The 16,601-nt window shown below is 43.7% G+C and overlaps 3 protein-coding genes across 3 annotated transcripts; 2 read left to right on the top strand and 1 right to left on the bottom strand.

Annotated features, from left to right (window-relative positions):
• The first annotated feature begins 3,231 nt into the window (after positions 1–3,231).
• Positions 3,232–8,241, top strand: LOC125521056 (acyl-coenzyme A oxidase 2, peroxisomal-like). Its single transcript, XM_048686117.1, has 7 exons — positions 3,232–3,812; positions 5,166–5,281; positions 5,446–6,329; positions 6,615–6,794; positions 6,872–7,038; positions 7,501–7,624; positions 7,733–8,241. The coding sequence occupies exons 1-7, from the start codon at positions 3,349–3,351 to the stop codon at positions 7,886–7,888; spliced, it is 2,091 nt and encodes a 696-aa protein (XP_048542074.1). The 5' UTR covers positions 3,232–3,348; the 3' UTR covers positions 7,889–8,241.
• Positions 8,242–8,379: 138 nt separating this feature from the next.
• LOC125521059 lies at positions 8,380–12,812 on the bottom strand. The gene is made up of 8 exons (XM_048686119.1): positions 12,439–12,812; positions 12,242–12,322; positions 12,103–12,162; positions 11,548–11,591; positions 11,348–11,390; positions 10,159–10,230; positions 9,985–10,086; positions 8,380–9,904 (listed from the first exon to the last, which is right to left on the bottom strand). Exons 1-8 carry the CDS (start codon positions 12,766–12,768, stop codon positions 9,779–9,781), a joined length of 858 nt encoding a protein of 285 aa, XP_048542076.1. The 5' UTR covers positions 12,769–12,812; the 3' UTR covers positions 8,380–9,778.
• A 118-nt stretch (positions 12,813–12,930) lies between these two features.
• LOC125521057 lies at positions 12,931–16,348 on the top strand. Its single transcript, XM_048686118.1, has 3 exons — positions 12,931–13,384; positions 15,127–15,328; positions 15,824–16,348. The coding sequence occupies exons 1-3, from the start codon at positions 12,961–12,963 to the stop codon at positions 15,984–15,986; spliced, it is 789 nt and encodes a 262-aa protein (XP_048542075.1). The 5' UTR covers positions 12,931–12,960; the 3' UTR covers positions 15,987–16,348.
• Positions 16,349–16,601: the final 253 nt, after the last annotated feature.

Below are 16,601 nucleotides of genomic sequence, written 5' to 3'. Positions count from 1 at the left end.
CTAGGACCCCGCTGCCACGGGAGGGTAGGACAAAAGATGCCATGCAAGTTCTTTTTCATAAGCATGTATGACTATATTCGGAATACATGCCTACATTACATTGATGAATTGGATCTAGTTCTGTGTCACCCTATGTTATGACTGTTACATGATGAACCACATCCGGCATAATTCTCCATCACCGATCCAATGCCTACGATCTTTCCATATATTGTTCTTCGCTTATTTACTTTTCTGTTGCTATTGTTATCATCACTACAAAATACCAAAAACATTACTTTTGCTACCATTACTTTTGCTATCGTTACCACTACTATCATATTACTTTGCTACTAAATACTTTGCTGCAGATATTAAGTTTACAGGTGTGGTTGAATTGACAACTCAGCTGCTAATACTTGAGAATATTCTTTGGCTCCCCTTGTGTCGAATCAATAAATTTGGGTTGAATACTCTAACCTTAAAAACTGTTGCGATCCCCTATACTTGTGGGTTATCAAAGAGCACGAAATCTACTTTCCAACAAAAAAAGAATCACCCAATTTGGAGTCCGTATGAAAAAGTTGTTGGCGTTTTGAGTCAGGTATGTCTGTGCAGTCCGAATCTGAATCCAGAACGTGAGAGACTTGGACTCTATCTTCTCTTGGCCCAAAAGTGACGTGAGAGAACTTTTTGAACAGAACCTAAACTTCTCCTTTTCCCTTATCTTCATATGGGGATTGTACAAATGTCCCATACACCTGCTATTAGACAAAACACAAAAGTGTATGAAGTATTTTTGTTCTGGATAACATAAATAGATTATTGAATAGTTTGCACTAAAAATCACCTGACAAATATGCATGTATGCAATATTTTTGGTCGTATCCAAGATAGTTATGTCCTCATCAGGGGGCGTGCGGCCTGCCCTGGCTGCCTCTCTCTCTCTCCACTAAAGCCCATTAGGGCCCATATACTCCCCGGGGGGTTCCGGTAACCCCCCGGTACTCTGGTATATGCCCGAACTCACTCGGGACCTTTTCGATGTCCAAACATAGGCTTCCAATATATCGATCTTTATGTATCGACCATTTCGAGACTCCTCGTCATGCTCGTGATCACATCCGGGACTCCAAACAACCTTCGGCTCATCAAAACACATAAACTCATAATATCGATCGTCAATGAGCGTTAAGCGTGCAGACCCTACGGGTTTGAGAACTATGTATACATGACTGAGACACGTCTCCGGTCAATAACCAATAGGGGAACCTGGATGTTCATATTGGCTCCCACATATTCTATGAAGATCTTTATCGGTCAAAGCGCATAACGATATACGTTGTTCCCTTTGTCATCGGTATGTTACTTGCCTGAGACTCGATCTTCGGTATCTCAATACCTAGTTCAATCTCGTTACCGGCAAATCTCTTTACTCGTTCCGTAATGCATCATCCCGTAACTAACTCATTAGTGACATTGCTTGCAAGGCTTATATTGATGTGCATTACCGAGAGGGCCCAGAGATACCTCTCCGACAATCGGAGTGACAAATCCTAATCTCGATCTATGCCAACTCAACAAACACCATCAGAGACACCTGTAGAGCACCTTTATAATCATCCAGTTACGTTGTGACGTTTGGTAGCACACAAAGTCATAGGAACATGTATAAGTTATGGAGAAAGCAATAGCAACAAACTAAACAATCATCGTGCTAAGCTAACGGAATGAGTCAAGTCAATCACATTATTCTCTAATGATGTGATCCCGTTAATCAAGTGACAACTCATGTCTATGGCTAGGAAACTTAACCATCTTTGATTCAACGAGCTAGTTAAGTAGAGGCATACTAGTGACACTCTGTTTGTCTATGTATTCACACATGTACTAAGTTTCCGGTTAATACAATTCTAGCATGAATAATAAACATTTATCATGATATAAGGAAATATAAATAACAATTTTATTATTGCCTCCAGGGCATATTTCCTTCAGAAGATATATCTGATCTTACTAACTAAATCACGGTGGAGAGGAAGAAAAAGCTGATGATGATCCGACGATTCTTGCAGCTAGGTTATACCTCCCTGCCATGAGAATTATTCAACTGATTGAGGGTCAAAGTGGACGACCCCTCTACAGTATCCACGTGTTCCAAGTTAGCGATCCCGCAACACTTTGTCATCCAAAACAAAATCAGACAAGATAAAACTAGATGAAGAAGAGCCTAGCGGCGATCCATCTAGTTCTCAACTAGATGGAGAAGAGATGGGCGTGGTGGCTATGCGCGAGAGGGGTGCCTCCAAGGGGACTTGTGTGTCACTAGTTGACTTATGGAAAGGCAACCCCCTCCTTGGTTCGAACAACCTAGGGGGAGGAGGGGTCCTCATAAGTTTCCACCCCCCCCCCACCTTGGCCCAATGCGGCTTCCCGCCCGAGCCTAATAGGATGGCACCACTAATGAGCCTTTAGGGCCCATGTGGTTGTCTCCGCTGCTGTCGATAGAGAGGTCGTGACCGTCCCTTCCGTCACCGGCGGAGCGCCCGCTGCCATCGGACTCCATGGGTGGGAGCGAGTGCGGGTGGCAAGGAGGAAGCGGCTGAGGAGCAATGGGGGGGGGGGAGGGGGGGGGGGGGGGGGGGGAAATTTTGGGGGGGGGGGGGGGGGGGGGGGGCTACCGGTTAGAGCATGCACAATGGTGCTATCTTAGAGTGCCACATAAGATAAATGTTGAGAAGGGGGAGAGAGAGAAATCATAGGAAAAGTGTTGTCTTCGCTTATTTAAAAGATTATCTCTTAACATAATATGTCTCACTATATTTTTAGAAATTACTAGTTATTAAACACAAGGATAAGAGATAACCCATTGTAGACGTCCTTCTATTATCATATCTAAATTACATGCAAAACTTAAGATAACACTGTTTTATTAACCACTGTACATGTTCTTAGTGTTTTGCTATCGTCGTTTAATAGCGTGTGACGAGCGTCATCTTCATCAAGGCAACGCGACACCTGATAGTGGGACCCAACGTTCTATTTTTTTCTCAAACGTCTATAATCAACCTATCAATCGTTTTTGGCAAACTGCCAGCACAATTATGATGAGTTTTGCAAAAAGAGAATGTAACATGGTGTTTTTTATTTTATTCAGCGTTCGTAAATATGATGATTTTGTGCACTTTACTCGTAGGGAGAGAAGGGGATTGGTGGATTGGGGCGGAAGGAAGGGGTCCGTGGGGGCCTGCCAAGCAAGGCCGAGAGCAACGTCCTAACGCAACGTCCCCAACAACCTCGGCTTCGCTCTCCCACTCCCGCCCCGCCCCGCCCCGCACACGTTCCATCCAACACGTCGCCGCCGTCGCCATGGCCACCATGTCCCGCTCCGGCTACGGCTCCGACGACGAAGACTCCACGCCGGCGATGCGCCGCCTCCGCCGCCTCTCCCTCCACCTCCTACAGCCCTCCGATCGGCCCGCCCCCGAGGGGGCTAATGCCCTGGCCCCCGCCGCGTGCGCGGGGAAGCGGCGGGCGGGGGGCCTGGACGTGGACGCGGCAGCCCTCACCGCCTACCTGCGGGGGCGGCACCTGGCGACGCAGGAGCGGTTATACAGGTTCTTCGTCGAGCGGCCGGAGCTCCACACGCCCGTCGAGCTGCCCATGGCCGCCCACCGCGAGCTCTGCTTCCGGCAGATGACGGCGCTCGTTCGCGAGGCCGGGGTGCGGCCGCTCAGCCTCATGGCAGACGACCCCGACGAGTACTTCGCCGTCATGGAGGCCGTCGGCGGGCTCGACATCTCCCTCGCCGTCAAGTTCGGCGTACAGTACAGGTTGGTTCGCTTTGCTTTTTTCACCGCGCGTGGCAGTTAATTTACTGGCAATTGAGTGATCCCCTCACAAATAAACTGGTAAAGAACACAACTCGATCCTGAATTTCTCCCATATGTTCCATATACATATTGGGATTGTTAGTTGGTGGTTAACCAGAGGGTTCCATCTGAAAAAAAAGGTTAACCAGAGGGCTTACATAATTGCTTGATGTCACGAGGCGAACTGCGAACTCATGTATGGATCAGTTGGTAATTTGAATGTCGGTATCAGTAACTAAATCGTTTTGTTTTACTCTTTTGAATGTGAATAACACAAATCATACTGATCTTTACCATACTGATTATCCCATTCACGAGGATTCTAACTTGGAGCATGGTGAATGTGATTTATGAGTGTGGGCTTGGATCTGTTGATAACTTAATGCCCCAACCTACTTCATGGATCTGTTGATAGCTTAACTGCAACCTACTTCATGTACGGTGGGTTGCAATTGCACTCCTTTTGGGGGCAGGCACTTATGAGTGTGACAAGGACTCTGAAAACAGAGCTTCAGTACGAGTGCACATGGGTTCATATTTTGTGGTGGCTTGATAGTAGATGATAGCTTTTTGCTGCCGTAGCATGGGCCTAATTAATTGTTGTGGCGAAAGAAGAAGCATTATTTCTTGATTAAGATGCTTGGTTTGTTACAACTTTGGTTATGGTTAGTTTTTTTTGAACCGAAAGGGGTTGCCCCCCTGCCCCAACTTTTTATTGAAAAAGCAAAGGCAACCAACGGACAGAGTTTACAGCTCTCGGCTCCAGCCAGAAGTAGCCACAGCAGAATTATTACAGATTCAAACATCAAACAGTTTTAAAAATCCACTAGAGAACTACGGAATGGCCCCTACAGGAACTACAAGCACCGAGGCACTGAACTCCCTACAGGCGCATCATCATGCCAGGCAATTCTAAGCAACTCCCCGCGATGATGGTTAGTTCATGAGCCATTTGATTGCCTACAGGGATGATTGCTTGCACAGTTTATTATTGTGAAATGTCAAGCATTTCATGTACCCATTTTTTGTAGTCGTGACGATTCTGTTTCGAGTATTGGGATTATTTAGGGTATACATGCATCTGGAGTTCGGTTGGTGGTTCATTTCATACAACCTCAAACACTGCACCTTTATCATTCTGGAATTCATGCAAAATGCCCTCAGCGGTATGTCGGATTATTTTCTTTGATGATCTTAGCAGGACAATAACACATCATTTGACATTTGTAATTATTATTTACTGGTTTTACGTCCTGCCTTTTCCTTGTGTACCTGTTGTTATAAATCGACTAACTTGCCTGCTTGTCAACGCAGTCTTTGGGGTGGTTCTATAATAAATTTGGGAACCAAGAAGCACAGGGAAAAGTACTTTGACAAAATCGATAATTTGGATTATCCAGGCTGTTTTGCTATGACAGAACTGCATCATGGTTAGATTATCTATTCAATTATTCCATCAGTATTGCTGATTTCTTGTTTGGTACTTTGATTGATTTGCAATTTAACTGTCTATTGGGACTTTTCCAACACCTAGAACACTGTTTACAATTGTTTGAAAAGATTCCCTTCATTTATGTTTGTTGCTTTTTGACAGGATCCAATGTTCAAGCCCTACAGACCACTGCTACATTTGATTCAGTTACTGATGAGTTCATTATTGATACACCAAACAATGGAGCCATTAAGTGGTGGATTGGCAACTCAGCTCTTCATGGAAAATTCGCTACTGTTTTTGCGAGGTTAATTCTACCGCTTCAAGGAAAAGGAGGGGAACCTGCTGACATGGGAATTCATGCATTTATTGTCCCAATTCGGGACCTTGAAACCCATGCTGTTCTTCCTGGAATTGAGATCAATGATTGTGGGCACAAGATAGGCCTAAATGGTGTAGATAATGGTGCCCTGAGATTCCGTTCCGTTAGGATACCCCGTGACAATCTTCTGAACCGATTCGGTGATGTGGCGCGAGATGGAAAATACACAAGCAGTCTCCCCACAATTAATAAAAGATTTGCAGCAACCCTTGGTGAGCTTGTCGGGGGACGAGTTAGTCTTGCATATAGTTCTGTGGGAATACTCAAAGTTGCAGTAACCATTGCTGTTAGATATGCTTTACTGCGTCAACAATTTGGTCCACCTAAGCAGCCTGAAATCAGTGTGCTGGATTACCAATCTCACCAGCACAAACTAATGCCTATGTTGGCATCAGCATATGCATCTCATTTTGCCAGGCAGTATTTGGTAGATAAGTACTCGGAAATGAAGAAAACCAATGACGAGGATATTAGCGCTGATGTCCATGTACTTTCATCTGGGTTGAAGTCCTACATAACTTCATACACAGCAAAATCTATTAGCATATGCCGAGAATCTTGTGGTGGCCATGGGTATGCTGCTGTAAATCGTTTTGGTGGTCTGCGGAATGACCATGATATATTTCAAACATTTGAAGGAGACAATACAGTTCTGCTGCAGCAGGTACCAATCGGAATCCTTTACAAAGCTTATTTTTGCAATATTTGGTGGGCATGTTCACTGATAGTTGAAAGGCTAGTACTCCCTCTGTAAAGAAATATAAGATCATTTAGATCACTACTTTAGTGACCTAAACGATCTTATATTTCTTTACAGAGGGAGTATATACTAAGAACTCACACTTGATTACATATTGGGGGTAGAAGTTTGGGTGAGTAATTTCATGTGATATGAAGTTACTTATACCTCAAATATTGTACTGTACCTCTTATCACAATGCTATTGTAGGTTGCTGGCGATCTCCTGAAGCAATATCAGCAAAAATTTAAGGGAGGAACACTCTCAGTCACCTGGAACTACTTGAGAGACTCCATGAGCACCTACTTGTCTCAGCCTAACCCCGTTACTGCTCGGTGGGAAGGGGAAGACCATCTAAGGGATCCTAAATTTCAGCTGGATGCATTCAGAGTGAGTCTTATCTTCATAATAATATCAGTAGCAATTGGATAGAAGTCCTGCACTGATTGCATAAACCCTCTTCTCAGTACCGAACATCTAGACTACTGCATAGTGTTGCTGCTCGACTCCAGAAGCACATGAAGACACTTGGAGGTTTTGGTGCATGGAACAGATGTTTAAACCATCTGCTCACGCTCGCGGAATCACACGTTGAGGCTGTCATCCTCGCAAGGTTTATAGAAGCAGTGAAGAGGTATAGTTCTGTGTCCTCAGTTACATTGTTCTTACCATCATTGCTTACTAGCTAGCTTGACACATTAGTTTTGCTAGTAAGATTTTGTTGAATACTTACAATGAAGATTTGGTTGGTTGAGATCAGCGAAAGCATTGAAAAACCCTCCTGTCTCCCTGACTCCAATTTACCACCCGTCGATCATGAATTCATGATTATTTGTGCTTGGGTTGTAGAATTATCCCTTGAAAAGTCCTCCTGTCGCCCTTTGTATAGTATAGTTCTCTTGCAACTTCTGGTACCGAGGACTACTTTTTGTGTTTGAGCCCTTATCCTCATTCTGTTGTTTAGCTGAACCACGAACGGAAATTAAGGTGAACTATCAAAGCCTACTCTCACCATTGAGATGTTGTGTTCGTAACCCTTTTGACTTTATCCAGTGAGGTTAATGCGACAAAAATGACTTTTGGTGTGTCTATGCAGCTGCCCTGATGCAAAAACACGTGAAGTACTGAAGCTGGTGTGCGACCTTTATGCGCTCGATAGGATCTGGAAAGACATCGGGACATATCGGAATGTAGACTATGTCGCGCCAAACAAAGCCAAGGTTTGTATATGCTTGTCATCAACCCCATAGTACAAAATTGCAATGTCAGTCCTTGGCTTGAGACCAGAACCAGGACCTGATGCTACTATGCTCCCTGTATGCTTGCAGGCTATCCACAAACTGGTAGACTACCTCAGTTACCAAGTGAGGCTTGTTGCTCGAGAACTCGTCGACGCCTTTGATCTTCCAGATGAAGTCATCCGTGCGCCAATCGGCATGCAATCGGAGGCCTACGCTCAGTATACGCAGTGTGTCGGCTTCTAGACAAACAAACAAACAACATAGGCCTACCATATTCTACTGCAAGCCCAGACCGTTAGTCAAGAAGTTATATATAAACAGACTTCTATTACCTCTGTCCCAAAAAGCTTGTCTTAGATTTATCTAGATATGGATGTATCTAACACTAAAACATGTCTAGATAAATCCGTATCTTGACAAATCTAAGACAAGCTTTTTGGGACGGAGGGAGTGTCATATATCCAACATAGTAAATCGAGTGTATAATAAGATAAGTAATAGACATGAGATGTGTATAAGTGATAATATTGTGAACAATTTTTGTCAGCTGTGTTTTGGCAGCAACTCTTTGAATAAAGCTCGTTGCACGTGAGAAATTCTGTAGCTACAATGTCTGATCAATAATCTGTCTTCAGTCACGTGACAAACATGATGATGTGGCTAATCGGTTGGTTGAGAACATCATCAGGGATCGAACTATCTATCCTCACGGCATTATGCTGAACTATAACAGTACATTTTGCCGTGGCTGAAAAGAGACCGCATGATTCCTGATGAATTACCTTTTATGCCACTGTGAAAAGGCTTTGATGTGATCAGGGAAATGCCAGGGATGAATAAGGAAGCTGAAATGCCTAGCACTGAAGCATAATTGCAGCAATAATACTTGGTCATACATATGTATTGTACTCTGAAAACTGATGAACTATAGCCCAGATCATGTGAAACTGGAGCTATTTACAGATCACTAATACATCCAGCCTCCAGTTTTCTTGTTCGACGGGACAGATAAATCATAAAGAACTTTTGAGAACTAGAGTACAAAAGAGACAAACTTATAATAATGTTACAAAAGAAAGGAACATATCACTTCATCTTTTCAGTCTGAATCTGAATTGGAAGATCTAACCCTCCTATTCTTTGACATGTCAGTCTCATCAGAGTGATCTAATTGAGCATATATGGGCATTTCATATGACAACTAAAATACGTGTCCAAATAAGTTGAATTCAAATTTGAACTATTTCATTCAAAACTTTTTGTTTGGATTGTAATATTTATCTCTCTTTCAATTTTTGAAGAATTGTGCTATTTATCTTCAATTATTTTCAATACCCCGGGCATATGAAAAAAGACTGAGCGGGAGACATTTGATTCCTACGGTTGGATGGCCGGCGCCCCACCTGCTGTCTGTGGACATTTGGTGCCGTCCGTTTGGTGATCCGCGGTGGAGTTGCCCTAAACTCACCGTACCTCTTTGGCGCTTGCAAGAAAGACATCATATATAAACCATGTCGCTAAGCATTATTCCTCGCGTGGAAGGCATGTAAAAGGACAGAGAACAAGGCATTGTCTTCACAAAGAGTTCGTGAGAGTCAATGCTCTAGATTCGACATTAATGTATGCAGAGAGAACTTAAAAACATGGTGTAGTAATACCCAAACATTTTAAATTACACAGTTAACAGGAAAAGGTTAATGGAATGCCAGAAATCAAACTTGAGAAAGTTTGAGTTTGGACAAAATGAATAGGACCTACATTTTGAGATGCAGGGAGTAATCCCTCAAAAACTTAAAATATATAGTTAATGGAAAAGGTTAAGAGAATGCAAAAAATTGAACTTTTTCTTAAAAAGAAAGACGTGACTGGGACAATATACCAAGTCTCACAAGTTTAGAACACTTGCCGATCAGTCAATTGCACCAATAACGAATCGCAATCACCAAAAATCTTGTCGGGAAAATCACAGTCATGCACCAGGAAGCCGGATAATAATGATCATGATCATATTACAAAGGCCACAATTGCCATGCCGGCATGCTGCTGGTGATGGGGGAGCATTTGTAACACCAAAATGCCGCAAGTTCAGTCAGGGCGCTAACCTCACAAATGAGTATGGTGGCATTCTACCCATCAACTAAAAGTTGCTTTACCCAGCCATCGTGGAGGTCTCAGCGATGGCTTGATTCCAAGCTTGGTCAGGAAGATTGTGTAAATTATATGCAGTATGAAGACAAAGAATCCACAATTAAGTAGAAGCTGCAAAAGACAGGGAAGTTACTTTCTGAACTGGCTCATGCTATAAGTTTGATTTGGTAGGTTAAAAATCACCGAATTACCAGTGTCCCAAAGATTACATATATTGCATCCATGGATGGAATTGTGTTCACACCAGCCGCTGCCAGAATATACGTTAAGGAGGCATGTACACTAACGGTTATCTGAAATGATTAGTAGTTCATGAATCAAATTGAAGAATATTTCTCAACTGAAGAATCACTGAATAGACATACCAATTGAAGAATATTTTCTCGTATTAGGAATGATGACACTAACACATATCCACAAGCTCCCACCGCACGGATCTGCAAAGCAAAGTTCAGCTGAAATTCAATTTGAGGACTAAAAATAAGGGTAGCACAAATGTCAGCTGGAAGTGGTCCGTCATGCACGGCAACGCGCCTTAGACAGGGCAGCGTGCCACCAGTATGCCAGCTATGTACCGGGTGGTATGAGAGGGGGGGGTGGGGGGGGGGTGGGATGCTAAGCTTTGAAAAGTGGGGGCCAGTGGGGCGGTGTAGCATGTGTTGGGCTGTTGCCTATATTAGCCCGTTCTTTATGCAGAAACGACTAAGTCTGAATTGAGGAATAAAGCTCTAAATTCTCCTCACACTCCCCACTTGTTCTCATTCTGCTTCTTCCTCAAGTCAGGCGAACAAAGAGAGAGACCTCACATCGGCAATCACATCGGAAAGGGGTTGTTACATGATCACTGGGTGAAATTCTGATATGGATCTATTTTAAGTCAATCTAGATCTTAGTATCTACTCCCTCCGTCCCATAATGTGAGACATTTTTGCAAGCTAGCTTGCAAAAACGTCTCACATTATGGGACGGAGGGAGTATTTCTTACTGAATGATCTTGAATTTTGTTATTAGCAAAACAGGCTGCTTATTTATTTCTACCCAATGATTCTGAATTCAGATATTATGTGGGTCTATGAACTACCCCTATTCTCCTCACGGACATCATGTAAAGTTAAGAAGAAACACCAACTGGCAATGCGTTGCTAGCCAGAAGAGATATCAACTGCAGTTTGCTATTTCATATGTTAAGAATAACATAAGCATGCTTGATACTGGTTATAATTTGCTTGGTAATTTTGTGATAAGGACTATCACAAATGTAACCTATTGTGCAAGCAAAGAAAATTCTTCTAAAGGATATCTAACAGGTGTACAAGAAAGAACACAGAGATTTGCAACTATTAAAATCATGAACTAGACAATCTGATTCGTATTTTCAAATAGACTACATAGTTATTTCAAACATTAGGAAAATATCAATGGTCTAACTCTATGTAGAATCTTTCACAAGGTAATGTTGTCGAGTTCCGATCCAAAGCTATGAGACTCTGTAATCCATATGTCATCAGCAATACATCTATAGATATGAAATACCAATTGAGAGAAGATACTTACAATTGAGCAGATTATGATGGAAGCAAACCAATCGGTCTCCAACCTGATGACAGAGGATGGGAAAAATGTTACATTAGTCGAAGTCAATAAAAATCAAGTGGAAGCTACAGCTGCATATATGCATCTCTGATGCAAAGCTATCATTAACTTTTAATGACATATATGCCAACAGTGAAAGCGAAAGCTTCACCTTTTCTCACCTCCACATAGTACCCATGGCTAGACCAACTACACCATGCATAAGCTGCAGGAAAACAAGCCCAAGAAATGTATAAGTGTCCAGAGTCATAACGAATGAACGAAGGGTTCTTTTAATCTTTCAAGTCCCAAAGAAGACACAGAACTAAAATTGAACAATATATACGGAGAAGCTAAGGGAAAGAAAAAGGTAAATTACCAACAACACCAAAACTTAAGTACAAAAATTAAAAAAGGAATACTGTTGTTTGATGATTAATGAATGTTAACCGTTACTGTTGCAGCTTGCCATCTCTACTTATAGAAATTTTTTCACTCGGAATTTGATTTCTTGGGTGCTAAGATACACTGATTTTTTTGTTCCAGGATATGGAGCTATTGTTCGTTTTAATGACAATGAATGATGTTGAAGCCCCGGATTCAACACTCGGTTGCAGCACCAACATCGGTTAGTTTCAAGGTAAATATGTGAGTTGCCAACTTTAAATGTTCTGAACCAAACACATGCCATTGGCACAACTATGATATGAACCATATGCCACAAAAGAGATGCTTACCAGATAAGTCGATGCTTTGACAGGGCCTGACAATGTGAAGAGCAGTAAAACAGTAGCCACCTGATGAGGCAATGCCATCAACTAAACTAAAGTACATGAAAGCTATATAATACCAAGTGAAGCATTTGACAAGACTCACCATGGTTTTCCTGCCAGCTTCTAACCCCCACCTCAAGGAGGAGATGACTATCGGCAATGGGAAAAAACAGCTGAAGTAATTCTGCATCAGCAAAAGAAGACAGCAGCTTCATGCATCAACAGTCGAATGAATGAATTTATAGAAAGACAAATGAAACAGAGCAGCATTGCACATCGGAGTGAGAGAAGGGTGCGGACCTCGATGGCGAGGGAGTTGCTGAGGAAGTAGGCGAGGCCAGCAACGGATGCGAACATGGCGCACTCGACGAGCTGCCGTGTCTTGGTGAGTGCATTGTCCAGGCCCGCGTCCTCCTTGTCCTCATCCACGCCCCGTTGCTCCTCTCCGGAGGCGGCTCGGCGGACGGCGGCCTGGAGCGGAGGGGTTCGGGTTCGGAGCGCGGTGACGGTGGATGGGAAGGGGAGCTCTGGGAGCGGAGAAGCGGCCAGCCGGGGGGGGAGGGCGGGGGGGGATGCCGGCGGAGACGCCCGAGAGAAGTGTGGGCAAGGACGGAGGCGAAGGCGAAGCATAATAAGAATCAGGCGGAGGCGGAGGCGGCGAGGTGCCCGGAAACTGGCCGGCGGGGAGGCGGCAGGCGCGTGGGGGCGAGGCGGAGGCGGCGGCTGCGATTCAGTTGAGATAAGGATCGGACGGTGCCGATTAAGTCTCGCGGTGATAAGAGGAAACCGCCGTAGCCGGTCCGGCCTGAACACAAAAACGAAATGCCACTGCTGCAGCTGCCGACCGCGTGTGGCGCCGCTGCGGCGTCGGCGTCGGCGCCGGGCCCCTTCTTGCTCTCACGGCCGCCGCCCTCGCGGCTGCGCGCGTCGCACGTCCTCTTCGCCTTCCCTCGCCTGAGGAAATACGGCCGCCGGAGCCGCGAGCCGGTACCCACCACCCTCGACGACGACGACGAGGAGGAGGCGGATGAGGACGACGACGACGACATGGAGGAGGCGGTTGACGAGGACATCTTCCTCAAGAACCGGCCCAAGCCGGCCGGTTTCGGCGTGGGGAAGACCTACACCACCGACGTCGAAGAGCAGCTTCTCCGGGAGATGGGCATCGGCGGCGCCGGGCGCAAGAGCAAATCGGCTCCGCCCAAGAGCAGCAAAACCAACGGCTCGGCCACAGAAACCGCCGCAGGTTAGCTTCCTCTGCCTTCTCATCAGCTATTCAGCTCACTGCGTTGCGGCATTTGTTGCTTCAGCATAAAACTGGTACTGCAATGTTCTACAGGAATATTAGTAAATTATACATCACGTCAAAAGTCAAATCGCTAAAGATCGTTTCACCCCATGGGCAACTTCCCATTTGAAATCATGAAGGAAAGAAATCTTATGTATGGTAGTTACTACTCCCTCCGCTCACAAATACTAGAAGATATTTCAAAATGGACTACATACAGAAATGAAACGAGGGAACGAACACACAAAAATGTGTCTCTATAGATCCGATTCAGGAAAAAGTTAGAAAATCTTATACTAACTCTGAACGAACTGCAAAAAAAAAACCGTCTTATCTTTAGTTACAAAGGTAGTATCAACTGCAAAAATGATCTATCTTATACCAATAATGGTCGATGTTATTCAATTTGAACTGCAAAAACGTCTTATATTTAGTTATAGAGGTAGTATTTGTGAAAGGAGAGAGTAGTTACTTACAAGGGCTAAAAATGCAGTCAAGTAGTTAAATAAAATGTGAGGGAAATTCTCAGATTGTTGAGAAATGCTCAATTCTTACAAGCAGCAAGCTGGTAATTCTCAGATTTTCGGTTGCTCCGTCGTTCCGTTCTAACACTGACCATTACTGGTGTCTTATGACGTTACGTCATATACACATGATCTCTCTTTACTCACTAAGTCCAACTTCGAAGGCCAGTGACAAAAACCAATGTTCAGGATATCTGGTACCATACCGGTCGGGTGCTGAGTAGGGATTAATCGGCGAATCAACCATTTAACTGAATTTATCGGTAACCAATTTATAGGGAGGTTAACTAGGGTCAAATCTATATATCCTAGGCTATATAACAACATGCAATGTACTAAGTGTCTAAATATGGAATCCTGGGCTATAAACAACATGCAATGTACTAAGTGTCTAAATATGCAATCCTGGGTTACATAGCAACAAGGAAAACTGTTGCCTTAATGTTCTGATGATGTTGCAGCCGATCTGGAAGGCCATAAACCTGCACATCGAAAAGTAGGGAGGGAGCAGGCCAGTTTTGGGCTAAAAAATGCCTAGCAGTTAATTGGCCCAGCCAATAATTCGGCCTGACAGCTGATAAATCGGCTTGTCAGACAAATTAACTGGACCTACCAGTTAAAATGGCTCAAAATAGCGCTTCTCGTATTGGGAGGGGTCTGAATAGCAGCTAACTGACCGATATTGGAACAGTTAACTGACCGATATTTGGAACAGTGACAAAAACATGTTCAGAAACTACCTCATGGAATTTCAGCAGCCTCAAAGTGAATGTCGATATGATGCAATTTATGTTTTGCTCTCAATGTAATTTATCTACTCGCCTTAAGTGCCTGTTCGGGAGTACTCCAACTGCCAGCTTCTCCAACTCTACCGTTGGAGTTTGGCCGAATGGTCTAACTCCATGGAGTTGGGATGGAGGAGCTGGCTGCCCGCTACGTGTATTTTCGAAGGAGTTGAAAAGCTACTCATTTATTTCTCTTAAAATTGGAGAAGCTAGAGTTGAGGAAAACTAGCTCAGATTGCCACCTTAGTAGATAAATCAGCTTTGCATTTTGGAAACCTTTTGAAATTATTGGCACTTCATTTTGTGATTTAGCAGTTGTGGAAGGTTTTGGAGAAATTCTTGTTGAACATAAGCCGGATCTTATTGATGAATTTCCTGTACGTTGTCACAGATTGCAGTAATGATGGCGTTCATGTTCGTATTTGGAACCTCCCGAAAAAGAAGAACATACATAAGGACCTGAACCTAGCTTTCAAAGGGTTTCCTGGCCTGGTAACTATAAACCCAGCAAACTCTGGAACTAAGAAGACCCGTGATCCTATTTGTAAGGGTTTTGCATTTGTCAAACTGGAGTCAGTGGACGCTGCGACGAGGTAATTTATTTTCTTCACTCTTTTGACATTCTTGTACAATTATTTGTTTCTTCACAAATTCCTTTTTGATATCCATCAAAATTCCATGTGTGATTACTTTATTGCTTGGTACTTATAGAATCCAAAAAACAATGCTGTTAGCTCATTGTTGAATCTCCCCAGTACAGTGTTTAGAAAACACCTAAACCATGTGCCCTCCCATCTCATCAATGAAGAAAGGTTTGCTGATGTTGCTCACTGTTAGCTGAATCTGCTGTCATCCAACATTGCTGAAATAACTGAACTACAGCACTACCTTGGACATTCTTGTTCATCTTCTCCATGTCCTTGCTCCTGGAATGCATCAATTTCACTCTTCTTCTGCCAGCAGGCACAACGACATGATATATGTACTTGAAAGTACCATGCCGATTTTCTGTGCAATTTCGCTCAGCCTCTTTCTTTGTACCATTTGGTTTCGAATTATTCAAAACATGTCATACTTTGTGTCTGCAGGTTTGTTGAACTGTACTCTCGTAAAGCTGTGTCGTTCGGCAAGGTTGAGAAGCCAATCAAGTGCTGTATTGTTGAAGGGCACATCTCTACGGATCCTTCAGGTCCAGCATCCAGCAGTCAGCCACCAGGGTCGAACCCACAACGGTTGGTAGCCGTAAGATGAGCAGCACAGTTGATCTGTCATCAATCCAGTTGCCACTCGGTACTTCAACAGACGGAGAATTCCGGGAAGAAGGTTCGCTACATAGATATTGGCATGCTTCGCTCAAGATTGCGAAGACACGGACCGTTTGGTCGGAATTCCCGATTTTGTAGATGATATCAAGCATTGACATTAGCAGGAAGCCCTTTCTCCAATGGGTTTATTTAGAAGATAGGCAGGGATTAGACTCAGGTATGCAGTGGTTTTTTTTAGTTAAATTCACGTGAATGTATTGTGTCTAAATTAGGTCCACTGTTTCGGAGAAGGATTTGAATCTAAATCCGCGGCGTCGTTATAAATCCCCAGATTAAAGTTGCTTCAAAGTTGATTGCGATACGTGGTCCGGATGACAAAGGGGTGATGTTTGTGGGCTAAACCTTGAGCTGTTTTATCAATCAATGTGTGTTACTGAAAACTACCAAGTAGAGCATGGCAAATGTGCGTGCTACCTAAATTGTTGGTGTTCTCTGAAGGAACAACTTAGCAAGCGCACCAAGGCACTGCATGCGTCTACATTACCGCATTCTTCTCTACCAAGGAGGCACGCACATACATAATTGAAGGAATACTCAGAAA

Source organism: Triticum urartu, chromosome 7 (assembly GCF_003073215.2).
Source record: "Triticum urartu cultivar G1812 chromosome 7, Tu2.1, whole genome shotgun sequence".
Classification (NCBI taxonomy): domain Eukaryota; kingdom Viridiplantae; phylum Streptophyta; class Magnoliopsida; order Poales; family Poaceae; genus Triticum; species Triticum urartu.
The sequence above is the reverse complement of the archived record's forward strand: the minus strand, read 5'-3'. Positions and strand labels throughout refer to the sequence as shown.